We start from the raw sequence: 26,936 nt of genomic DNA on the forward strand, positions 1-26,936 counted from the left end.
GATTATAACTGTAAGGATTCAGCACAAACTGCTACTTAGAATATACTTTTTATTTTTTTAAATACCCTCTCTTGAAAAAAATACCTCACCTTGTCAGTTTCTTTTCAGTATATTCTTTAATATGCTTGCCTCTTGTTAATAATTTCCCTTGGACATTTTTAAAATGTTTTTTCTTTGTGGAGTATTTTTCCAAAATGTTTAAGAATCCATTCAGCAACAAGGGCTATATGTCAGTCATTTTTACTTTTTCCCTCTGTTGGAAGAACAACTTGTACTTGCTATATATATATATATATATATATATATATATATATATACTGGCCAATCATCTCAGACAAGAAATAAACATATGAAACATCACACAGACATTGCCACAGTGTGTATATTGATTTGGTTTTCAGAAGAACCATTAAGCCTTCATGGACTGCCCCTAGAAAGAGCTAACTTCTGAGAATTATCATTCCGAATGTATCTTTCTATCTGAGCTTACATTCCCTCTTAGAGTTCACATATTACAAACATATATCTTCTTTTTCTTTTCTTAAAAGAAATCTCTGGGTCACATTCAAATTTTAGTTTCTGTGCTAAAATTATAGTGCTCTGTGTTCCTTTTAAATATTCTGCCCCTTTTGCAAGATCTTCAATACCTTTTATCCTTCCTTACCTCAGGTAGAAAGGGGTAGTGGATAGTCACTCTATTAATAGAAGAAAGCAGGTGCTGTTCTACCATTCCTGGAGCTTCACAACCCTTGTTCATTCTTACCTTAGCAGCTATAGTAGTCCATGGTGATGCTTGAGTTAAGGTACTGCTCCCCCCTCCCTTTATTTCCCCCTCTCTTCTTCACTCTCTTCCTCTCTTTCATTCCCTCTTTCTTATTTTCCCTCTCCCTTCCTTCCTCCCTCAACTACCCACCCATTATAATTAGGATAAAATTTAAACTCCTTGCCATAGGTAATAAGGCCACATAAGATCTAGCTCCTGCTTGTTTCTCTAACTTCTCAAGCCTCTGTCTTCCTCCATTTTGTCTCACGGCTGCCTCCTTTTTATCTTTTCTATCCCACTTTCAATGCTTCTCTTCTGAGATGCTTTTCTAAATACCTAGTCACCTCCATCACCACCATGCCATTACCCTATCACTGATGTGATATGCTTTGTTCATATGACTTTATCATGAATTGTGGAATCATTTTATGTCTTTTTTGTTTATTATCTTTTTCCTTTATTAGAATATAAAATCTTTGATGGCAGAGATATCATTTGTCTTTTTGATGACTATATACCTAAAGACTAGAACAGTTCCTGGCACATGGTAGGGATTTAAAAAAAAATGTTGACCATCTGAGTGTATATGGGGCATTGAACTATGAACTGTGATTATTGGCAAATAAATAGAAAATGTATTATCTCCTGCTGCCCCCCAAAAACTGGATAAACATATTTAAGTTGCCCTATTGTAATTGTTTTTTTCCAGATGCAGGTACTGTTGCCATTCTTACTATTGGGTCAGGGGCCTGGTGGTATCTGGGGCATGATGAAGGGTACAAAATTAAGGAAGAATATGGTACCAAACTGCTTGACAATAATCACATTGCTCTATTCAACTGAAATTCCCATATCCAACACTCTTTTTTGATCAAGTCTTGGGAAGGCCTATTAAAATGCAAATGAAAGTGATTAAAATGTTAACCTACATGTGTAGATTATAGGAACCATTGTTATTGATTATCTACTTAATAGCTTTCAGACAATAGTGGCTCGCAAAGATGTTTTAAGCCGTGGAATTTTTTCAAACAAAAAGCTCACCCAGGATTTCATATACATATAGGTAAGAATGACTGATATTTTGGCTGAAGCAGTGGTATTGGAACTGGTACTCTGCCCCATGGGGCACCTCTCCTGACTCCTGCCCCTCAAGGTAGTGCCCAAAGTACCACATGAGGCCCAGAGAACTGAAGTTACTTATCCAGTCTTTTGTTGTTTTTTGAGGCTGGGTCTTGCACTGTCACTCTGGCTGTAGTGTAGTGGTGTGCCACTGCAGCATCAAACCCCTGGACTCAAGTGACCCTTCCACCTCAGCCTCCAAATGAAGAAGGAATTAGTGAAATCAACTATCACCTAATAGTAGTAGTAATAGATATTTTAAAATCCTCTTAAAGCTGCTGCAAAGTGTGACCCCTCACCCCCACACTCAAGTTAAAAGGGAGTATTAACAGCCTGTCTTCTTTCTGTGGACAGTGGACTCTACATTCCTCAAAGTTTATTATAGGCCCAGAGAGTGCCTGCTTACCTTCCTACATGGCTGCAGGGTCACAAGACTGATAAGTTTAGGTTGCAAGACCTGTTTCTCTCAAGATGTAAGAAATGTTGTAATACTGCATTTGTTTCTTGCTTCTGTAACTCGCTTCCTGCCTCACATGGTTCCCGCCTTAAGATGTTTTAAAGTAGGAAAAGCCCTTTGTTTGGAGCTCAGACTATCTGGACCTATGTACGGCTGAGCCAGTGATCACCTTAATTTAATAAACTCTCCTGGACTTTTTTGGTCTCTCCAGTCTTTGACTGTCTTGCAACCCAAAGTGCTAGGATTACAGGTGTGAGCCACTGCACCCAACCCTCCAAAGTCTTAAAATGATCAACAGCAACAAGACTAAAGACAAACTTCCTGAATTCTAGTGGCCCGTGCTTTTACCTGTGTTATCCTATAAACCTGGATGAAAAATACTATAGAATCAGATTAGAGCCTAGTATCAGGAGTTCCTACAGAGAGAGAAAATTTAGAGGTTTTCAGGACCCACATGTCCTTGCTTAGAATTCTCTCTATGACTATGGGAGAATTGCCTCACAAGACCTCTTCTGACTTGGAAATTCATCTAGAGCTTGTGTTTAGTGGTAGAAATAAACAAACAGGACTGCTTTCTCCAAATATTTATTTTAAAATTACTTTATCACTCTGAATTTTCATGCATCAGAGAGAACTTTTACCCATAGGTGTCTTGACTTCCCATTGGTGAAGAGGGGTATGGCTCTGATCAAGAAGGGTAGGCTCTTTTCATGAGTATTTTTAGTTTTATTTTTAAGTGGAAGCCCAGATTAGAAACATCTCATTTAGCTGAATTGGTGGCTTATGGATCAGCCATAATGTAGATTCTCTGCTCTTGCTAGTTGGGAATTCAGAGCCAAACACAGCATCTGGCCTGCTAGTAGACAGTCAATAATGTTTTTTACTTAAGTGAATGAATTTCAGACTTTTGTGTTATTTAACAAATATAGTTTAATAGTATATTAATCTGATTTCCGACTACATGTTGAGGTGGGTGTACATTATTTGTGCCATATGCAATTGTTATATCCCAGGCATCAATGATACTCACACTGAGATCCTGGAAAATGTCCTTTATGATGAGATATTGAATGTAACCATGAAAGTCACTAAATCTTTCTGCATCATTGTACATCTCCCTGATGTTTTCTGTTTTGATGATAACCATAGTGTCTGGGCTTCTCAGAAGAAGATGCTGAATGGCTTTGTGGACACTGAGGACCCTTCGGATAAAAACATCAATGGGAAAGGGTCTGAAATGCTGGCCCAGGGAAATAACAATGACAGTATTTTTTTCTCCTCCAGTTCTGTCAATGGCCCGGGTGAGGTACTCCATCTCTTTGACTGAATAGGTCATTGATCCTATCAAGGGATAACAATGTTTTTGCCACTGGATGTTGATGTTCCTATCCAAATCCACAGCAAGCTGGTGTTGCAATTTTCCAGATTCATGCAGATCCACTGACTTCAGTGCTGATAACAAATAGGCAATCCCAAAATAAAAGGAGGATATAGTTACCAAGATTGAGTAGATATAAAGATAGAAGAGATTTGATTGGTATAATTAAATAAGCTAATCATGTCTAATTTATTATAGGTTTAGATGAGGGGATGTTTTTGAAAATTATTTGAACAGTCAAAAGTGTTACGTAGCATCTTGGATTAAGATGGTGGATAGGAGGCAGGACTAGCTTGCAGCTCTCACTCAGACAAACAGAGCAGCCTGTGGAGACTCACATCATGAACTTCTGCTCCAAGAACTGCCACAGGAACATACCAGGAAAGTCAGAAGAATCCATAGACCCTTTGAAGGAACAGGATCACCACTGCAGGCTCTCTGAGATGCTGAAAAACTGTGTCCCTAGGGCAAGTTTGCATCCTGCCTGTAGGACAGCAGCTGATGTGCTCTTGAAAGTGCCACCTGCTGGCTGGAGGCCAACGAGCACAAAACCAGCACACTAAACAAAAACACAACCAAAGACCCTCACAGAGTCCACTTCACTCCCCTGCTAACTCCACTGGAGCAGGTGCTGGTATTCAAGGCTGCAAGACCTGAAGATGGGTCACATCCTATGGGATTCTTTGCAGACACTCTCCAGTACCAGCCCAGAGCCCAGTAGCTCCACTGGGTTGTGAGACTCAGGAAGCCCCATTCCTAGGGGAAGGGGGATTAAACCACATCAAGGGAGCACCCTGTGGGACAAAAGAATCTGAATAGCAGCCCTTGAATCCCAGATCTTCCCTCTGACATGTCTACCAAAATGAGAAGAAACCCCAAAACCAATTCTGGTAATATGACAAAACAAGATTCTTTAACTCCCGCAAAAGACCATACCAGTTCACCACCAATGGATCTAAACCAAGAAAAAATCTCTGAATTGCAGGAAAAATAATTTAGAAGGTTGATTATTAAGCTAATCAAGGGGGCACCAGAGAAAGGTGAAGTCGAACTTAAATTAAAAACATGATACAGAATATGAAAGGAAAATTCTTCAGTGAAATAGATAGTATAAATAAAAAACAATCACAATTTCTGGAAATCAAGGATACACTTAGAGAAATGCAAAATGCACTGGAAAGTCTCAGCAATAGAATTGAACAAGCAGAAAAAAGAACCTCAGAGCTAGAAGACAAGGCTTTAGAATTAACCCAATCCATCAAAGACAAAAAGGATTTTAAAAAATGAACAAAGCCACCAAGAAGTTTGGGAGTACGCTAAATGCCCCAACCTAAGAATAATTGGTATTCCCAAGGAAGAAGAGAAATTTAAAAGTCTGGAAAACATATTTGAGGGACTAATCGAAGAAAATTTCCCTGGCCTTGCTAGAGATCTAGACATCCAAATACAAGAAGCTCAAAGAACACCTGGGAAATTCATCACAGAAAGATCATTGCCTAGGCACATAGTAATCAGATTATCTAAAGTCAAGATGAAGGAAAAAATCTTAAGAGCTGTGAGGCAAAGGTATCAGGTAACCTATAAAAGAAAACTTATCAGATTAACAGCTGATTTCTCAGCAGAAACCCTACAAGCTAGAAGGGATTGGGGTTCTATTTTAGCCTCCTTAAACAAAAAAATTATCAGTCAAGAATTTTGTATCCAGCAAAACTAAGCTTCATAAATGAAGAAAAGATAGTCTTTTTGAGACAATTGCTGACAGAATTTGCCAGTACCAGCAAGCACTACAATAACTACTAAAAGGAGCTCTAAATCTTGAAGCAAGTTATCAAAGCACACCAAAATAGAACCTCCTTAAAGCATAATTCTCAAAGGACCTACATGAAATAATGCAATGAAAAGAAAAACAAGGTATTTAGGCAACAAGTTGCACAATGAATAGAATAGTATCTTATATCTCAATGCTAATATTGAATGTAAATGACCTGAACGCTCTACTTAAAACATACAGAATGGAAGAATGGGTAAGAATTCACCAGCCAAGTTTCTGCTGTCTTCAGGAAAGTCACCTATTAATAATACATAAGAACTCACATAAACTTAAGGTAAAGGGGTGGAAAAAGATATTCCATGCAAAAGGGCACGAAAAGCAAGCAGGAGTAGCAATTCTTATATCAGACAAAACAAACCTTAAAGCAACAGCAGTTTAAAAAGACAAAGAGGGACATTATATAATGATAAAATAACATTCAATAGGAAAATACCACAATTCTAAATATATATGCATCTAACACTGGAGCTCCCAAATTTACAAAACATTACTAATAGACCAAAAAAAATGAGAGAGATGGCAATACAATAGTGGGGAACTTTAACACTCCACTGACAGTGCTAGACTGGTCATCAAGACAGAAAGTCAACAAAGAAATAATGGACTTAAACTATACCCTACAACAAATGAACTTAACAGATATTTGCAGAACATTCTACCCAACAAGTGAAGAATATACATTCTATTTATCAGCACATGGAACATTCTCCAAGATAGAGCATATGATAGGCCACAAAACAAGTCTCAGTAAATTTAAGAAAATCAAAATTATATCAAGTACTCTCTCAGACCACAGTGGAATAAAATTGGAAATCAACTCCAAAAGGAACCCTCAAAACCGTGCAAACACATGGAAATTAAATAACCTGCTCTTGAGTGATCATTGAGTCAACAATAAAATCAAGATGGAAATTAAAAAATTCTTTGAACTGAACCATAATAGTGATACAAGCTATCAAAACCTCTGGGATACAGCAAAAGTGATGTCAAGAGGAAAGTTCATAGACTTAAATGCCTACATAAAAGTCTGAGAGGGCACAAATAGATAAACTAATGTCATAGCTCATGGAACTGGAGAAACAAGAATAATCCAAACCCAAACCTGGCAGAAAAAAAAATAATGAAGATCAGAGCAGAAGTAAATGAAACTGAAACAAAAGTAATACAAAAATAAATGAAACAAAAAGCTGGTTCTTTGAAAAGATAAATAAAATTGATAAACCATTAGCAAGATTAACTAAGAAGAGAGAAGATCCAAATAAGCTGAATTAGAAATAAACCAGTAGATATTACAACTGATACCACAGAAATACGAAAGATTATTCAAGGCTACTGTGAACACCTTTAAGCACATAAACTAGAAAAACTAGAGGGGATAAATTCCTGGAAATATACAACCCTCCTAGATTAAACCAGGAAGATATAGAATCTCTGAACAGACCAGTAACAAACAGTGAGATTGAAATGACAGTTAAAAAATTGCCAACACAAAAAGTTCAGGGTAGATTCACAGCTGATTTCTGTCAGACATTCAAAGAAAAATTGAAACAAATCCTATTCACACTATTCCAAAAGACAGAGAAAGAGGGAATCCTCCCTAAATAATTCTATAAAGCCAGTATCATCCTAATACCTCAACCAGGGAAGGACACAACAAAAAAGAAAACTACAGACCAGTAACATCCCTTATGAACATAGATGCTAAAATCCTCACCAAAATACTAGCTAACCAAATCCAATAGCATATCAAAAAGATAATCCACCATGATCAAGTGGGTTTCATACCAGGGACGCAGGGATGGCTTAACATATGTAAGTCAATAAATGTGATACACCATATAAACAAAATTAAAAACAAAAATCACATCATCATCTCAGTAGACGCAGAAAAAGCATTTGAGAAAATCCGGCATCCATTAGGATTAAAACCCTCAGCAAAATCAACATAGAAGGGACATACCTTAAGGTAATAGAAGCCATCTACAACAAACCCCTAGCCAACATAATACTGAATGGGGAAAAGTTGAAAGCATTCCCTCTGAGAACTGGAACAAGACAAGAATGCCCATTCTCACCACCTATCTTCAACATAGTACTGGAAGTCCTAGCTAGAGCAATCAGACAAAAGGAAGAAATAAACGACATCCGAATTGGTAAAGAGGAAGTCAAACTGTTGCTGTTGCTCATGATATGATAGTGTACCTAGAAACCCTAAAGACTTATCCAAAAAGCTCCCAGAACTGGTAAATGAATTCAGCAAAGTTTTAGGATACAAAATTAATATACACAAATCATTAGCTCTGCTATCCACCAACAGCAACCAAGCCGAGAATCAAATCAAGAACTCAACTCCTTTCACAATAGCTGTAAAATAAAATAAAATAAAATAAAAACCTTAGGAATACCTAGCCAAGGATGTGAAAGACCTCTACAAGGAAAACTACAAAACACCGCCCAAAGAAATTATAGATGACATGAATAAATGGAAACACATCACATGCTCATGGATGGGTAGAATAAATATTGTGAAAATGACAGTACTGTCAAAAGCAATCTACAAATTCAATGCAATTTTCTTCAAAATACCACCATCATTCTTCACAGAACTAGAAAAAACAATTCTAAAATTCATATGGAACCAAAAAAGAGCCCACATAGACAAAGTAAGACTAAGCAAAAAGAACAAATCTGGACGCATCACATTACTTGACTTCAAACTATACTATAAGGCCATAGTCACTGAAACAGCATGGTACTGGCATAAAAATAGGTACACAGACCAATGGAACAGAATACAGAACCCAGAAATAAAGCCCAATACTTACAGCCAACTGATCTTTGACAAAGCAAACAAAAACATAAAGTAGGGGAAGAACACCCTGTTCAACAAATGGTGCTGGGATAATTGGCAAGCCACATATAAAAGAATGAAAGTGGATCCTCATCTCCTACATTATACAAAAATCAACTCCAGATGGATCAAAGACTTAAATCTAAGACCTGAAGCCATGAAGATTCTGGAAGATAACATTAGAAAAACCCTTCTAGACATTGGCTTAGGCAAAAACTTCATGACCAAGGACCCAAAAGCAAATGCAACAAAAACAAACATAAATGGATGGGACTTAATTAAACTAAAAACTTCTGCATAGCTAAAGATATAATCAGCAGAGTTAACAGACAACTCACAGAGTGGGAGAAAATCTTCACAATTTATACAGTCAACAAAGGGCTCATATCCAGAATCTACAAAGAACTCAAAGAAATCAGCAAGAAAAAAAACAGTCCCATCAAAAAGTGGGCTACAGACATGAATAGACAATTCTCAAAAGAAGATATACAGATGGTGAACAAACATATGGAAAAATGCTCAATATCACTATCAGGGAAATGCAAATCAAAACCACAATGTGATACCACCTCAGTCCTGTAAGAAAGGCCATATTCAAAAAAAATAATGTTGGTGTGGATGCAGTAAAAAGGAAACACTTTTACACTGTTGGTGGGAATGTAAACTAGTGCAACCACTAAGAAAAACAATGTGGAGATTCCTTAAAGAACTAAAAACAGATCTACCATTTGATCCAGCAATCCCACTTCTTGGTATCTACCCAGAGGAAGAAAAGTCATTATACGAAAAAAATACTTGTACACACATGTTTCTAGCAGCACAATTTGCAATTGCAAAAATAAGGAACCAGCCCAAGTGCCCATTAATCAATGAGTGGATAAAGAAGATGTTTATATATATATACATATGTATATAAAGTTATATATATATAATGTTATATATATATATGTCATATATATATATATAAAATGTTATACACACACACTGTGGAATACTACTCAGCCATGAAAAGGAATGAAAGAATGGCATTTGCAGCAACCTGGATGGAATGGGAGGCTATTATTCTAAGTGAAGTAACTCAGGAATGGAAAACCAAGCATTGTATGTTCTCACTCATATGTGGGAACTAAGCTATGAGGACGCAAAGGCTTAAGAATGATACAGTGGACTTTGAGGACTCTGAGGAAAGGGTCAGCGTTGGCGAGGGATAAAAGACTATACATTGGGCACAGTGTACACTGCTCGGGTGATGGGTGCATCAAAATCTCAGAGATCACCACTAAAGAACTTATCCATGTAACCAAACACCACTGGTTCCCCAAAAACCTATTGAAATAAAAAACTTAAAAATTAAAAAAGTGTTATGTAAATGTGAAAGATTACGTGCACGCCACCTTATAGAATCATGTGGAATCTAATGGAGTGGGGATGGAAAGGTAGTGAGGTAACTTCCTTGGAGGATTATGTGGTCAGTTTTGTAGATATTATTTTTGTACATTTTGTTGATTGTAGACTAAGCTCATTTGAGGATAGAGGAAGGTACTAATTGGTCTTTACATAAAAAACGAGTAAACCCTATTTCCCCAGCCACTTTTTAAATTCCCTCAAGACTGAAATTATATTCTGTACTTCTGTGTTTCCTTCACATATGCTTGGGATAATATTAAGTGCCATATCTATAATAATAAGTATTACTAGTCATTTGTGGAACCCTTTACGATATACAAAGCATTTATTTGGACTGATCTATCCATTCACCTCTCATGTATATTTAATTGACACATGAATAGAATAAAATGAAGTTCTTCCATTTTCATCATATTAATTAGACTTTTATCAGAACATCAGGGCTGACTGCTTTGTAGTTAGAACTTTTGAGGAAAATGTTCAGAGGAGGATTATTGATGCTTTGTAACGTGGGATTGTCTTAGAAGCAAAGGGCTACATTTGAAGACAACCCAGTGAGGCTGGAAAACAGAGATGCTGTAGGGTGAGTTGGAAGAAAATGGCGGAGCTATTTTCTTCACTCTGCTTCCAACTTACTTCAGTTTTCTTTTCCAAATCACACTCTGGCCATAGAATTTAACTTTTAACACAATGTACAACAATTGTTTTTCTATGACAAATTAAAAGATGAGTCGAAGAGGGTAGGTAACTCCATAACTCAGTCCTTTATATGACCCAAGAGAATCACTGTTATAGAATGTGATGCTAAAGGCTGTTACTAGACCCTGAATTTTGTAGATGAGGTAATTGAGGTTTCCCTAGGAGTTTAGTCATTTACCAGAGATCACAATTTAAAGCTCTTCCTTCCATTGAGAATTTTTCTTATAACTTAGAACTAAGGCCCTACCAATTTTCCCACTTTTATTGGATCAACTTTCCTTCTAAGTTTGAGATCATGAATGGCCTCATTTTAGGAAGGCCAGGATGGAGCCACAGCTACTGCATTTCTGTCAGTGATGAGAGCCAGGATCCGGGGTCATAGAGGGACAAATAATGGTTTTGTAGGTGAGATTGCTAAGGTCTACTAGCAAATTCTGAGTTATTACTGGTGCACTCTTGGTTTAGTAAATAGAGCAACTGAACTAGGATTTTAGCAACTGGGTTTTATACCTGACCCTTAAATTAAGTAATGATAACAATTGCAATGGCTGTTGTTTCTTTGGGCACTTTCTATGTGCCACTATGCCTTGCAATGTGTTAAATACTTTATATCCATTACTTCATTTAATCTTCTATACAAACTTGTACTTGTATTAGTCTGTTTGCATTGCTATAAAGGAATACCTGAGGCTGGGTAATTTATAAGGAAAGGAGGCTTATTTGGCTGATGGTTCTTGCAGGCTGTACAAGCATGGCATCAGCATCTGTTCAGCATCTGGTAAGGCTGGGAAGCTTTTAGTCATGGCGGAAGGGAAGGGGAGCCATTGTGTCACATGGTGAGAGAGGGAGCGAGAGAGATGCCAGGCTCTTTTAAACAACCAGTTCTCACATGAACTGACAGAGCGAGAACTCACTCATTACCATGGGGAGGGCACCAAGCCATTCATGAGAGATCCACCTCCATGACCCAAACACTTCCCACTAGGTCCCACCTCCAGTGTTGGAGATCATGTTTCAACATGAGATTTGGAGGGGACAATCAGTCAAACTATATCACTATATCACTATTATTATTCCTGGTTGATTGATGAGAAACACCAGGCAGGGAAAATAAATAACATGCCCAAAATCATTGTTTCTAAGTAGCATAGCCTAGATCTGTTAGACCCCAAGCCCATGCTTTACTTGTGTCTACCTGATGCAAAGTCTACCTCACTTCTGACATCTGTTCTCTTAGGTAATGATGACAGTAATGATACCTTACACCAAAGAGAAGTTATGTAAGAAACAATATTCTAAATGCATTGTATGCATTACCTCATTTTACCAGGTAGAAACTCTTTTCATCTTCAGTTGACAGATGAGAAAACTGAGGGATGGAATGGTTATGTAACTTGTTCAAAGTCACCCAGATAGGAGGTAGAGAAGTCAGGTTTTGAACCCAGGTTGTCTGGTTCTAGAATCATACCCTTAATCATTATGCTGGTTCTAGAAGCTGGACAATTTAATATCTTACATTATCTTTGGTTCCATCAATAGTTTTTGGAGCCTACTGGGTACATACTGAAGTGTGAATTCTGCAGAGATAGGGATGTAATAAACCTTTTTCTACACTGCTTTCCTTCCAGTTAGATAGCTGTATTGTTTTTTTAAAGGAAAGATAACAATGCCTTGTGAAAATTTTTGGTGCGTTGTGATTGAAGAATATGAAAAAAAAGAGGAATTTCCCATATTCCCTTCTCCCCTTTGAAATGGAAAAGAAGTTTCTGAAAGGGGTAAGAATTATAGCTTAGACTGAGGCATACTGTTGATACTGGCTTTGAAGTATTCCATCCACTGGCGGATCGTGGAATCTCCCATTAGGTATATGAGTTTTCCTCTCAGGCATTCCTTCATTTTGACTGTAGCCAAACTACAGGAGACAGGATTCCATGTGTTTCTCCAGACATGCCCACTGGGGATTGTGGATGTCATTCCAAACTTGCATTTCTCTTTCATTGCAACTGTTTCTTCTGCCAAAGAATCAATGAGATAGGATCTTCCAAAACATCAAATTACCCATCAGTATGTATTAAGAGCCTTCTATCCTCTAAGTATCCTAAGAGGGGGTAAGGTGGTGGTAATGGTGGAAAAAGTATTATTGAAGTATTCTCTTAATGGAACAGCTGGTTTTTTAATAAAAATTTTTCTCCGATGTGAATTTCCTAAATAATGTTCATTAATGTTCATTATAAGAGTATATGTTTCTTCCCAGAAAAAAATGGCTTTCTGGAGGAAAATTTAAGTATTTTCCAGCTTTTCTATGAAACTAAAGTCATCAATTCTTGCGTAGGAATGGAAGCTCAATTATCCTTTCATTTTAGCTCACTTTACCCCTAAGTTTGTCACACTGTGTCTTAAATGACACCATCAAAATATAAATCCTTTGAGTTAAATAAAGGTGATATAAAAAATATTAACAACTAGTTTGGCTTGGGAACTGACCAATCCAAATGAATATAGCTATAGGCTGGAGAGTGTCTTGGAGGTCCAAGATGGGCCAAAGATGAACCCCTCAGTCACTGGTTTAGAAGAGTCTGGGAATCCACAGGTTGAGGTAGCCACAATGGTGAGGAGCCCGTGGCAGGTTTGATTATTAATCAACTGAGAGAAGTAGTTTAATATTTTAATAAGTGGGATGAGTGTACTCATGTATGTGTGGTAAAAATAACATTTGTACATCTAGGTACATATTTACACTTCAGTGTAAATAGGTTTATTAGTGATTAGCAAGGCTTTCTTTCTTTTTTTATGATTAGCAAGGTTTTAATGCTGAACTTGCAGAGACATAAAAGCTCTTGCCTTGAATCGTTTTAGATAGGAATTTCCTAGGCTATTTGGATTCAAAGAAATTGGAGAGAAATTAGTAAATATAAGTGTGGAAGTTCTATTTTGTATGCTAACAATTGTTTGAAAGGTGGCAAAGATCAAGAGGGAGGGGTTATAATAAACTGACACTCAGATGGCAGGTTGGAAACCTCTCGATGGTGATGGGCTAGTGGTGATATGGGAAGAGGTGATGGGAGTGGTATGAAGAGGGGTGTTGTGGTGAGGTAAAGAACTGGGTATAGAATTGGGAAAGAGTTAACGTTTAAAGGTTGTTGTATAAAATGGGCAGGGAATTCACTGACTGACAAATAGACTGATGATGAGAGTTACAGTTACTAAAATAGGCTTATGATATTCCAGTGATTGAATTATTCACTCACCTAGGTAACTGGTGTCTTGGCCAACCTTAGATAAGCCAGATGAACAGAGTGCTGATAGGACTGAAACAGTGAACAAATCCAGTAGAAAGAAGAAACCCTTTAAATGGGTCTAGAACTAGGCACCACCCACCAAACACAGGAGTACTTACTGTTGCATTTGGAGACACTAACTGTATTGAATTTTTCCATAATCTCTACACCCACATTTGACCTTAAAGACACAAATACAGAAATTAATCTGTAGGTGGCCTCAAATCAGGAAACATACAGAAACTAGATTATCCAGTGCCTCAGTTATTTCTTAGAGATAAGTCAACTATTATGCCTACAGTTTCAGGCCATTTAGTAAATTTCCATTTCTTTGCCTATTAGGCTGTGGGATACAGTTACCCAGAAGGTATGCAAGAGAATTTGTTGAGTTGCAGAAATAATGTATTAGAGCACACACACATACACACATATGCATTTCTCATTTTCTTCTAGTTTTTATTCTGTATATATTTTTTTCCCATTGATAAGAATTAAATGTTCAAAAAGTTTGTGGATTACTAGAGAATGGGCACTGTCTCTAAATGAATTCACAGATCCTTTCCCCAAAGGCTCTTACTAAAGACACCCAAAATTGATACACTCACAAGACTTTTCTTTGGATCAGTATATAGGCCAAATCACAATATTTGCACAGGTAGTCTCAAGAAGTAATTATTTTTACCTTTCAAAGAGGCTCTTTTCTTGTTTGCTAAGATAAGAAACTTTCTTGTTCTTAGAATACATGTGAGTGAGTGCAGCACAGGGCATGTGTTGAGGCCTCACACAGTAGAAGCCTTCTTGGTCTCTGTTGTCCAGGTACTGGCACAATTCAGCATTTGTGTTTAGGATCAGGCCACATTCAGAGTGGACTTGGGAAGTGCCATTGACAAACTGGCCAGTGAAGATCACCCTGTCATAGCCTTGGTTCCTTGCACTCCAGAGAGCCGACGCCCCTTCACTGGGGTGGATGAGCAGCAGAGACAGAGAGACCTGGCCCTCCCAGAACAGAGTGAAGCTGACCAGGTAGGTGCCGTTGTTGAAGTCAGTCACCTTTCCTGAAGCACCTGCCATCAGCGCTGGGGAGGACATCCTGGCCCTCAGGAAATCCCCACCATATTGCTTCCTGCGTCCCAAGTGGTCCCTCACCTCCAGCAGGATGTGCAGCTGGTCTCCCCTGCAGTACGTATCTTGAGGGTTGAGGATGGTGGCTGTGCTGTGTGCGGCGCTGGTGGTGGTGTTCACGTGGGTGAAAGGTCTGGGTGGGATCTGCTGATCTAGTTTCTCTATGATTTCCTTTATTCTGAGTTCAGTTTCTGTTAGTGGCTTTAATGGTATCAGTGGTGTTTTAGGGAATAAGGACTTTGCGGAGTTGTTCTGGTAATGGATGGAGATGGATAAGTTTAGAGCAGACCAAACCTGAAATGACAGCAAATGTGACATGAGATGGATAAATTTAGAGCATATCTGAACTGAAATGACAGGAAGTGTAACATGCTATGAAATTAACCTGTTCCTAGTCATTTTTACTTATTATGATTTTGAATATTGATTTACATACTATTATCAATATTATTTAAATTCTCCAATAAAAAGGCATAGAATGGAGATTGACTGACAGGAGAGACAGAGGGACAGGAAGTGAGCAAGATGGCGCAAAGGCAGGGCACCAGGAGGAAAGTCTGTTACTACTACGATAGGGGTGTTGGAAATTACTATTATGGACAAGCCCACCCAAGGAATCCTCACTGAATCTGCGTGACTCATAATTTGCTGCTCAACTATGGTTTCTACTGAAAAATGGAAACCCATCACCCTCACAAAGCCAATGCTGAGGAGATGACCAAGTACCACAGTGATGACTACATTAAATTCTTGTGCTCCATCTGTCCAGATTACATGTCTGAGCACAGCAAGTGGATGCAGAGATTCAACGTTAGTGAGGACTGTCCAGCATTTGATGGCCTGTTTGACTTCTGTCAGTTGTCTACTGGTGGCTCTGTGGCAAGTGCTGTGAAACTTAATGAGCAGCAGATGGACACTGCTGTGAATTGGGCTGGAGGCCTGCACCATGCAAAGAAGTTCAAGGCATCTGGCTTCTGTTATGTTAATGATACAATCTGGGCCACCTTGGAACTGCTAAAGTATCACCAGAGGGTGTTGTATGTTGACGTTGATATTCACCATGATGATGGCATGGAAGAGGCCTTCTATATTACAGGCTAGGCCAGGACTGTGTCCTTTCATAAATATGGAGAGTACTTCCCAGGAGATGGGGACTTATGGGTTACTGGGGCTGGCAAAGGCAGATATTATGCTATTAACTATCTGCTCCTAGATGGGATTGATGATGAGTCCTGTGAGGCCATTTTCAAACTGGTCATGTCCGAAGTAATAGAGATGTTCCTGTCTAGTGTGGTGATCTTACAGCATGGCTCAGATGCCTTGTCTAGGGGTCACTTAGATTGCTTTAATCTGATCATCAAAGGGCATGCCAAGTGTGTGGAATCTGTCAAGAGTGTCAACCTGCCTATGTTATTGATGGCAGAAGGTGGTTACACCATTTATAATGTTGCTCAGTGCCCTGGAAATAAGAAAGAGCTGTGGTTCTGGATATGGAGATCCCTAATGAGCCTTCATACAATGATTACTTTGAATGCTTTGGACCATATTTCAAGCCCTACATCAGTCCTTCCAATATGACTAACCAGAACACTAATGAGTACCTGGAGAAGATTAAACAGTGGCTGTTTGAGAACCTAGTAATGCAGGCCCATCCACCTGCAGTCCAAATGCAGGTGATTCTGAGGATGCTGTCCCTCAAGAGGGTGGCTATGAGAATGAAGAAGACCCTGACAAGCTCATCTCCATCCGTTTCTCTGACAGATGAATTACCTGTGAGGAAGAGTTCTTCGACTCTGATGAGGAGGGAGAGGGTGGCTGCAAGATCTCTCCCATCTTCAAAAAAGCCAAGAGGATTAAAACAGGATGAAAAAGAGAGACTCAGAGATGAAGAAATGTCACAGAAGAGGAGAAAAATAAAGGAGGAGAAGCCAGGAGCCAAAGAGGTCAAGGAGCAGGTCAAGCTGGCCTGAGGGAACCTCCCCTGCTCTGGCTTCCTGCTTAGTCCCCAATCTTTCTCTCCCAAACCCTCAGATTTTATGTCTTCTATTTCTCCAGGTATTCATATAAAATTTATTAAATATAAATAGTTCCAGGGACTAGACAGAAATTAAGACCCTGAGCCCAGGGCAGCTGTGCTGAGTGATCTCTTCTAGGAAATGCCTTGCCACCCATCCCTCTGCAGGTCTTAACTCTGAAGCATAAAAGGCGCCAGGTCTGGGTGAAAGGAATACTTTTGTGCAAACAGAAGACAAAATCCTGAAATGCCAAGTGCCTGCTTAGTAGCTTTGGAAAGGTGCCTTTATTGCACCTTCTAAAAGGGGTGTCTGGGTCTTCAAGGATGCCCTGTTCTTTTCAGCTCCTAAAGTAACATCAGCCATTTTTAGATTGGTTCCATTCTCATACCTTCTCACTGGCCTCAAGTGAGCCAAAAAACTCACACTGCCTGCCATCTGTCTTCTCCCAGTTCTGCAGGTGGAGGATGGTAGTCTAGTCTCCTGCCATCCTCCACCTGCAGAATTGGGGGAGTTTTGAGATACTATTTTTATTTTTGTGAGACTCTGTAATAAAATGGTATATTTCATTACTCCCTACCCCAAAGACAGAATGGTTGAGTAGATTATAAAAAAACAAGACCCAACTCTATACTTCTGCAAGAGATTCACTTCAGCTTTAAGGACACACATAGACTGAAAGTGAAGTAATCGAAAAAGATATTCCATGCAAATGGAAACCAGAAGAGAGCAGGAGTCACTATACTTATATCAGATAAATTGGATTTAAGTCAAAAACTGTAAAAAGAGAAAGAGAAGGTCATTATGTAATAATAAAGAGATCAATTCATCAAGAGAAAATAACAAATATATGTACGTGTGTGTGTGTGTATATATATATGTATGTATATACATTCAACATTTAGAACACCTAAATATATAAAGGAAATGAAACAGGAGCTAGAAAGACATTATTTAGGTAGACAGTGAGGGTAAAGGAGTCCTTGGCAAGGCTTCCCTTTTTAACAAAAAGGAGCCCCCAAATCATTTCTTTTCTAACAAAGAGCAGCCTGAAAAATCAAGCTGCAAACATAGATAAGCAAGCTGAAAGCTTGCATGGGTGAATGCTGGCAGCTGTGTCAATAGAAAAGGGCTACCTGAGGGCCAGGCATGTTCAACATGGAGGCTCCATCTTCCCTTTTCTTTGTCACCATGTGTACAGTAAAAAAGCAGGCAACATGGAGCTGGCCAGGTAGAGAACCCATCTGCATAATGAAAGATTAGAGTGGGACAGCCAGCTTCTTCATATGCTATGCAAATGGCACACCGAGTCCTAACCAGTTCTTTGTGTGCTATGCAAATGTTACACCTGGGGTGACCAATCTTTTTTGCCCTGTGTAAATCAGACACTACCTCCTCAAGCTCATCTATAAAATCTCCTGCACTTCACTGTGGACCAAAAGACCCACTTAAATCCCCTCTCTCTACAGAAGAGAGCTTTTCTCTTTCTTTTGCCTGTTAAACCTCTGCTCTTAAACTCACTCCTTGTATGTCCATGTCCTTGATTTCCTTGGAGAGAGACAATGAACCTCGGGTATTATCCCAGATGAAAAATGCCATTTCATTATGGGAGCCCACCTGGGATCCGAGGAAGACTCATAGAAGGGGGAGTATAGAAGTGGACCCCAACTCCTTCTTTTTATTTCAAGGCCTTCTGCTCTCCATTTACCAATCAAACCAAATACTGGGCCCCCAATCAGCCATTTAAAAAGTTAGCGTGGCTACCAGCCTTACAAGACTCAGGGGACAGGCTTGCCAGGGAGAACTTAGCTAATCCCCCCTTGTCCTCAGGGTGCTGGGAATGTTGGCTTTGTTTCTAATTGGTTTCCTTTTACAGAGAGCCTCGCTGTCATGTGGGGCTGGAAGAGGTTGAGAGGCACTGAAGGTTCCTTGCCAGGGAGACACCCTGGTGTTACCTGAAGGTTTCTGGACTAATTCCAGCCTCCAACAGCCTGATGGGTGATGGCAACAGGATCTGCAAGCTTTTTCTATTGCAAATTTTCTCCTTTCCTATCCGCAACTTCCATGTCTCCTATCCACTCTCTGTATGCAATGCTTTAAAAATTTTTACAGTTCAGTGAAGTAATCCTCTTAGGCAAGATAACGAAATGCCACAATGCCTGGGAATATAGCTCATGGGATTGCCATTTTTGTGATTTTCTAGGCACAGAGGGCCTCCTTCCCTCCCCACACCCCCTGTGAACATCTCTCTCTTTACCCTTGGTCTGGAGAGCACATGGTATTTCAAGGTCAACAGCATCACCTAGTGGAATAGGAACCCTATTCCATGAGGCACATTGTTGGCCCTTTGCCGAAACACTCTTAACTTCCTAATTCTCGCTTTTTGTGCCCCTCTACAAGAGACCAGGCTTTATGCTCCTTCTTTGAACAAGAAAACTCTGTCTTCAACAATGAGGGGAAAAAGGTCCTCCAAAACCAAATTTTAGTCTGAACATGGTCCCATCAGCAGGAAAACAACCATTTGGTTCCTACGTTCTTTTAAGGCACCTATTCTGCCTCCAATTAAAATGGTACTTAAATAGTAAGGGGAATTTAATTCCGGAAGTTAACCAGAGCCACTGCCTAAGAATAAATACTTTAGTACAGACCATAATAGCAAATTGTACAGCTCAAAGCTGCATTCTCTATTAAAGGGCATTACCCAAATGTAACTGTAACGAAGTCTCTCTCAAGATCCATCTATTGGAGAGTCATGCAGATCACACAAGTCTAGAAAGTCAAAGGGAAATCACCAGCAAAGGACTAGAGTCACATGGGTGAGCATGACTAATCCCAATCAATTGGTTCCTCTGGTTTCATTGCTATGGGTTATGCTTGCATCAATGGATGGCACCTTAAAAGATGCCAGGGCTCAGGGCACCAAGGAGAGAAAACAGTTGGGGGGATGCCCCCACTGTCTTCCCCTCCACCCTAGGCCTTTCCAAAGGAAATGAAGGTGACTAAAGGGATACCTTCTTTCTTGCTTCTCTTTCTAGATGAATAACAGACCATCTTTGGTCTGCACTCCTCTGGAGTGCTTTCTGAAGCACTGGGATTCCTTTGACCCTGAGACTGAAGAAAAAGTGGCTCATTTTCTTTTGCATAAGGGTGTGGCCTTCTTACCATCTTGAACCATCCTGGCCTGCAGAGGGGAGCCTTGATTTTAATACTATCCAACAATTAGATATTTTCTGTAGATGGGACAGCAAATGGTCAGAGGTCTCTTAGGTACAGGCTTTCTTTGCCCTGTGAGACAACCCAGAACTTTGCAAGCATTGCACAATCAGCTCAGCTCTTTCAGCAGTCATATCAGGAGGGCCCAAAGGGAATGATTCCCCAAAACTAGAGAAGCAACCTCCAGGGAACTATCTGAGGCAGCTATTGAGTGTCCAGGCCCTTCTTGTCCTCCCTCTCTGGGGCCCCCTCCAGCTGTGCCATCAGGTCCTTTAGCTCCACCATCTCCAAAACTCCCCACTCCCCTAGCTTCACTCTTATCCTTACAGGAAATGCTCAATGGAGGTGATGTCACTGGGGTTCCCTTCTTATTGCAGGATCTTAGACAAATAAAGGGAGACTTAGGCCAATTTTCTGATGACCCTGATAAGTATATAAAAGCTTTCCAAAATTTAACTCAGGTGTTTAACTTCTCATGGAGGGATGTTATGCTGCTCCTAAGCCAAACCCTAACTGCAGCTGAAAAACAGGCAGCTCTGCAGGCAGGGGAGAAATTCAAAGATGAGCAATATGTCTCCTATAGTAGGCCAAAAGGGAAAAAAGAATATAGAGAAAATGAAGAAATAGGGGAGCCATCATTCCCAATACAAAGAGAGGCACTACCTCTTGACAACCTTGTTTGGAACCCCAGTGACATCACAGATGAATAGAAAAGGAAACACTTTTTAATGTGCATATTGGGGGGCCTATGAAGAACTAAGGCCAAACCTCTTAACTACTGTAAACTGTCCATGGTAGACCAAAATCCAGATAAGAATCCCACAGCCTTTATGGAAAGGCTGAAAGAAGCACTAATAAAACACACCTTCTTGTCCCCTGATTCAGTAGAGGGACAGCTCATCCTAAATAACAAGTTTATTACACAGGCAGCTCCCAATATTAGAAGGAAACTACAGAAGTAGGTCATAGGGCCCGATAGCATTTTGGAGAACCTCCTGAGGGTGGCCACCTTAGTCTTTTATAGTAGGGACCAGGAGGAGACCCAGGAAAAAGAGAGGAAACACAAGAGAAGGGCTGAGGCTCTGGTAGCTGCTTTGCAGGCTTGCAAAGTCTGGGATCCCTGAGGTGCATCTGCGAGTTGCTATTGATGTGGGAAGTCAGAGGACTTTAAAAAGGATACCCAGGAAGCAAGAAGAAGCCACCTCGACCCTCTCTAGCCTGTGGTGGGGACCACTGGTGATCAGACTGCCCCCAGAGATGAAGGTCAACAGGTTCAGAACCAGTCTCAAAGATGGTCCAGCAGGACTGATGGGTCCTGGTGCTCAAGCCCCGGCTCCAGTGGCTCAAATTGCCATTACAGCACAGGAGGCCCAGGTAATTCTGGAAACTGAAGGAAGGAAGGTGGACCTCCTTCTGGACACCAGAGCCAGACTCTTTTCTCCTCTATAATCGAGGCCTCCCCTTTTCCCATAGCATGAGGGGTGAGGGGTGTCTCATAAACACTCTGATATGTTTTTCTCAACCCCTTAGGTGCAGTTGGGGGGACATATTATTTACATGTGCCTTTTAAATCATGCCTGAAAGTCCCACTTCTTTATTAGGTAGAGACGTTCTAGCTTGCATGTGGGCCAGCATACTTATAGCCCCAGGAAAAACTCTTTTTCTCCTCTAGTGGAAGCTAATATCAATCCAGAAGTCTGGGCAACTCAAGGAAGAATAGGTTGAGTTGTAACCACTATGCCAGTCTGGATCTATCCTAATGACCCCACTTTTTTCCTAATCGGAGACAATATCCCCTAAAGCCAGAGGGTAAGAAAGGGCTAGAAGCCATTATTAATAACCTGAAGATGCAGGGCCTCCTTAAACCCTGTAACAGTCCCTACAACATCCCAATATTAGGAGCACAAAAGCCCAATGCAGAATGGAGATTCATTAATGAGGCCATAGTCTCAATCCATCTGGTAGTACCTAATCCCTATACCTTGCTAATCCAAATGCCTGAGGGAACTAAATGGTTTACAGTCCTAGATTTAAAGGATGCCTTTTTCTGCATACTGTTACGTCCTGACTCTCAATACCTATTTGCCTTTGAAGAATGCTTCTGGCCAAACTGCCCAGTTAAAATGGATGGTGCTGCCTCAGGGATTTTGAGATAATCCCTCATTTGTTTGGACAGGCATTGTCAAAGGACCTCTCTGAGTTTTCCCATCCTCAGGTCAGGGTCTTGCAATATGTGGATGATATACTGCTCTGTGCCCCAACTGAGGAAACCTCTTGGGAAGGCACTGAAACTCTTCTTAATTTCTTAGCTGACAGAGCATATAAGATTTCAAAATCTAAGGCCCAGCTTTGCAAAACCTTGGTAAAGTACCTTGGTTTAGTGCTTCTGAAAGGACCAGAGCATTAGGGGAAGAAAGAATTAAGCCCATTTCCTCCTTCCCCCTCCCTAAAATCCTCAAGCAACTGACAGGATTTTGGGGCATTACAGGATTTTGCAGGCTATGGATACCTGGGTATGGTGAGATAGATCATCCTCTATATCACTTCATAAAAGAAACTCAAGTGGATAAAACTCATCTCCTAACCTGGAAACCTAAAGCTCAAAAGGCCTTTAGCCAGCAAAAGCAAGCCTTAAGGTACCAGCCCTCAGCCCTCCTGTAGGGAGGGCCTTCAATCTTTATGTATCAGAAAGGAAAGGAATGGGCATGGGAATTTTAATTCAGGCCTGAGGACCAGCTCAACAACTAGTGGGCTACCTGAGTAAGAAACTTGATTTGCAGGTAAAGGATGGCCAGCATGCCTCTGAGCAATTGCCATATTGGCCCTACTGGTACTGGAGGTCACCAAATTAACCCTGGGAAATGGTTTAACTGTTTATGCCCCACACAATGTAGCAGGATTGCTGTCTTTTATGGGGAACCTTTGGCTAACAGTCAGTTGGCTCCTTAAATATCAGGCTCTGCTGTTAGAAGGGTCAGCAGTTCTGTTAAAAACTTGTTCTTGCCTAAACCCAGCCACTTTCCTCCCCAAGAAAACTGGGGAACCTGAACATGACTGTGAGCAAGTTGTGGTACAGATCTATGAAGCCAGGGAGGATCTCAGGGAAACTCCCCTGGAAAATCCAGACTGGACCATCTTCACAGATGGCAGTTCTTTTGTAGAGCAAGAAGTCCATAAGGCAGAATATCCAGTAGTCACTCTGAATGATGTTATTGAAAGTGCACCTCTCTATCCAGGCACAAGTGCTCAACTAGCTGAACTGATAGCTCTTACAAGAGCACTTGAATTAAGCAAGGGAAAGGTAGCTAACATTTACATTGACTCCAAGTATGCTTTCTTAGTTCTCCATGCTCATGCTACCATTTGGAAGGAAAGACACTTTCTTACTACTAATGAATCTACTATAAATTACCACCAGGAAATTAACAGGTTATTATCCTCAGTTTTCCTTCTATGAGAGGTAGCAGTAATGCATTGTAAGGGACATCAGAAGGGAACAAATGAAATAGCTGAAGGAAACAAGTTAGCAGATCAGGCAGCCAAGTCAGCAGCAAGAAAGCCTCATGGCATCAACTTGAAGCCCCTCTAACCTGGGAAGGCTTCATAAAAGAAATTAAGCCTCAGTACTCCCCTGCAAAAATAGAATGGGCCATTTCTCGAGGGTATACTTTCCAGCCCTCAGGATGACTACAGTCTGAATATGGCAAGCTCTACTTTCCAGCCTCCAGCCAATGGAAAGTCCTTAAAATCCTTCACCAAATATACCTCAAAACAATAAATTCCATGCCCCCTCATGGAATTCCAGGCCCCTGTATGATGTTTGCTAAAAGTAGTGGCCTACAAATCTGTAGGTGAACAGGAGATGTCTGGACTGACAGCCCTTGATGCAAGGATTATCTGAGATATTGACCAGGGTATATTATGTCCCTAATTTTTTGAAAGTCCATTTGTCAGGTGGCCCCTTCGCATTCAACAAAAATCATATAATCATCTCAATAGAAAAGACATTTGATAACATTCAACTTTGCTTCAGATAAAAATATCTCAACAAATTAGGCATGGAAGAAATGTACCTCAAAACAATAAAAACCATGTATAACAAATCCACAGCTAACATCACATTCAATGTGAAAAAGTCAAAAGCCTTCTGAGATCTGGAACAAGATAGTGTTGACCACTTTTACCAGTTTTATTCAACATAGTGTTGGAAGTCCTAGCCAGAGCAATTAAGTCAGAGAAATAAATAAAGGGCATACAAGTTGGAAAGAAGGAAATTAAATTGTCCCTGTTTGCAGACCACATAAACTTATATTTAGAACTCTCCATAGACTTCAGTGAAAAACTGTCAGAACTGATTTTAAAAACTCAGTAAAGTTGCAGGATACAAAATCAACATATAAACATCAGTAACATTTCTATACGCCAATACCAAACAACCTGAAAAAAAATCAAAAAAGCAATTTCATTTACAGTAGCTACAAAAACCCTAGGAATAAATTGATCTAAAGAGCTGAAAGATCTCTACAATGAAAACTACAAAACATTGATGCAAGAAATTGGAGAACACACACACACACTCACACACACACACAAAATAGAAAGATATTCCATGTTAATGGGTTAGAAGAATAAATGTTAAAATGTTCAGACTACTAAAAGCAATCTACAGATTCAAGACAAACCCTATCAAAATACCAATAATATTCTTCATCGAAATAGAAAAACAATTCTAAAATCTGTAAGGAAACAAAGAAGATCCAGAATAGCCAAAGCAATTCTGAGCAAAAAGAACAAAGCTGAAGGCATTATATTACCTGACTTCAAAATATACTACAAAGTTATAGTAAACAGTGTTTTACTGGCATAAATATAGTCACATACACCAGTGGAACAGAATAGAGAACACAGAAATGAATCCACATATTTACAGCCATCTGGATTTTTGACAAAGCCATCAAAAACATACAATGGGGGAACAAAAGTATTTAAAATAGATGGTGCTGGAGAAACTGAATATCCATATGCAAAAGAATGAAATTAGACCATTTTCTCTCACCATATACAAAACTCAGTTACAAAATGAATTAAAGACTGATATGCATGATCCAAAGTATGAAAATACTAGAAGAAAACATAGGGAATACTGTTCAGGACACTGATGTAGCCAGAGGATTTTTGGATAAGACCTCAAATGCACAGAGAACAAAAGCAAAGATAGACAAATGGGATTATATAAAACTAAAAACTTCTTCACAGCAAAGGAAGCAATCAAGTGAGTGAAGAGTTAACCTACAGAATGGGAGAAAATGTTTGCAAACTATCCATCTGATGGGATTACTATCCAGAGTATTCAAGGAACTCAACCAACTCTATAGCAAAAATATTTAACAATCCCATTAAAAATTGGGCAAAAGATCTGAATAGACACTTACTAGAAGATATACAAATGGCAAACAAGTATATGAAAAGGTGCTCAACATCATTGATCATCAGAGAAACACAAATCAAAACTACAGTGTAATATAATCTCACTCCTGTTAAAATGGCTTTTATCCAAAAGACAGGTAGTAACATATGCTAGTGAGGATGTGGAGAAAAGGGAACACTTGTACACTGTTGGTGGGAATGTAATTAGTACAACCACTATAGAGAACAGTTTGGAGGTTTCTCATAAAACTAAAAATAGGCTACCATATGATCCAGCAATCTCACTGCTAGGTATATACCCAAAATAAAGGAAATCAGTATATCCAAGAGCTATCTGCACTCCCATGTTTATTGCAGCACTGATTACAATAGCCAAGATTTGTAAGCAACCTAAGTGTCCATCAACAGACAAATACATAAAGAAAATATGGTATATATACACAACGGAGTAGTATTCAGTTATAAAAAGAACAAGATTCTGTCATTTGCAACAACATGGATGGAACTGGAGGTCATTATGTTAAGTGAAATAAGCTAGGCACAGAAGACAAACTTTGCATGTTCGTTTTTATTTGTGGAAGTTAATACTTAAAATAATTGAAGTCATGGAGATAGAGAGTAGAATGATGGCTACCAGAGGCTGGGAAGGGTGGTTGGGGCATGGAGGAGAAGTGGGGTTAGTTAATGAGTACAAAAATATGATTAGACAGAATGAATAAGATCTAGCATTTGATAGTATAACAGGGTAACTACAATCACCAATAATTTATTTTACATTTAAAAATAGCTAAAAGAGTATAATTGTCTTGTTTGTAGCACAAGAAAGGATAAATTCTTGAGGCAATGAATACCCCATTTACCCTGATATGATTACTATGTATTGTATGCTTGTATCAAAATATCTCATCTACCCCATAAATACATACACCTACTTTGTACCCACAAAAATTAAAAATTAAAAACAAACAAATGAAAACCAAAAATATAGATATTCTGTTCTTCAGATGTTCCCTTAAAGAAAGTAAAAAGATGAGCTAAGCATTGAAGAAGATAGGTGCAATGCATTTATTTGTGACAAAGAAAGAATGTGTATGTGTGAACACACACACAGTATTTATCCTCTCACATATTGCTTAATGATTATCAGGTATGTTGTTTGGTATCTAGCTATTCAAACTCCCCTCCTATAATCTACAAGTCTTGTAGTTTAGCCTTTCCTAGAACAGATGAGGTAATAAGCAAAAATAAGCTTTTGTAAACCACATAAATAAAGCATTTCCTACCTTTGTGGAGTTCTGGAAAACTGTAAAAATGATCCAGGAGGCTAATATAAACAAAAGTGCCAATAGCGACTTATAATTTATCATACTTATTTCCAT

The 26,936-nt window shown here is 39.4% G+C and overlaps 1 protein-coding gene and 1 pseudogene across 1 annotated transcript; one reads left to right on the plus strand and one right to left on the minus strand.

The window, feature by feature from the left end:
• Window positions 1-3,255: 3,255 nt before the first annotated feature.
• On the minus strand, window positions 3,256-26,936 carry NXPE4 (neurexophilin and PC-esterase domain family member 4). Its single transcript, XM_004052167.5, has 5 exons — window positions 26,841-26,936; window positions 14,466-15,199; window positions 13,903-13,964; window positions 12,311-12,517; window positions 3,256-3,791 (listed from the first exon to the last, which is right to left on the minus strand). Exons 1-5 carry the CDS (start codon window positions 26,934-26,936, stop codon window positions 3,256-3,258), a joined length of 1,635 nt encoding a protein of 544 aa, XP_004052215.3.
• Window positions 15,120-17,344, plus strand: LOC101128996 (histone deacetylase 1-like; annotated as a pseudogene).

Source organism: Gorilla gorilla, chromosome 9 (assembly GCF_029281585.2).
Source record: "Gorilla gorilla gorilla isolate KB3781 chromosome 9, NHGRI_mGorGor1-v2.1_pri, whole genome shotgun sequence".
NCBI lineage: Eukaryota > Metazoa > Chordata > Mammalia > Primates > Hominidae > Gorilla > Gorilla gorilla.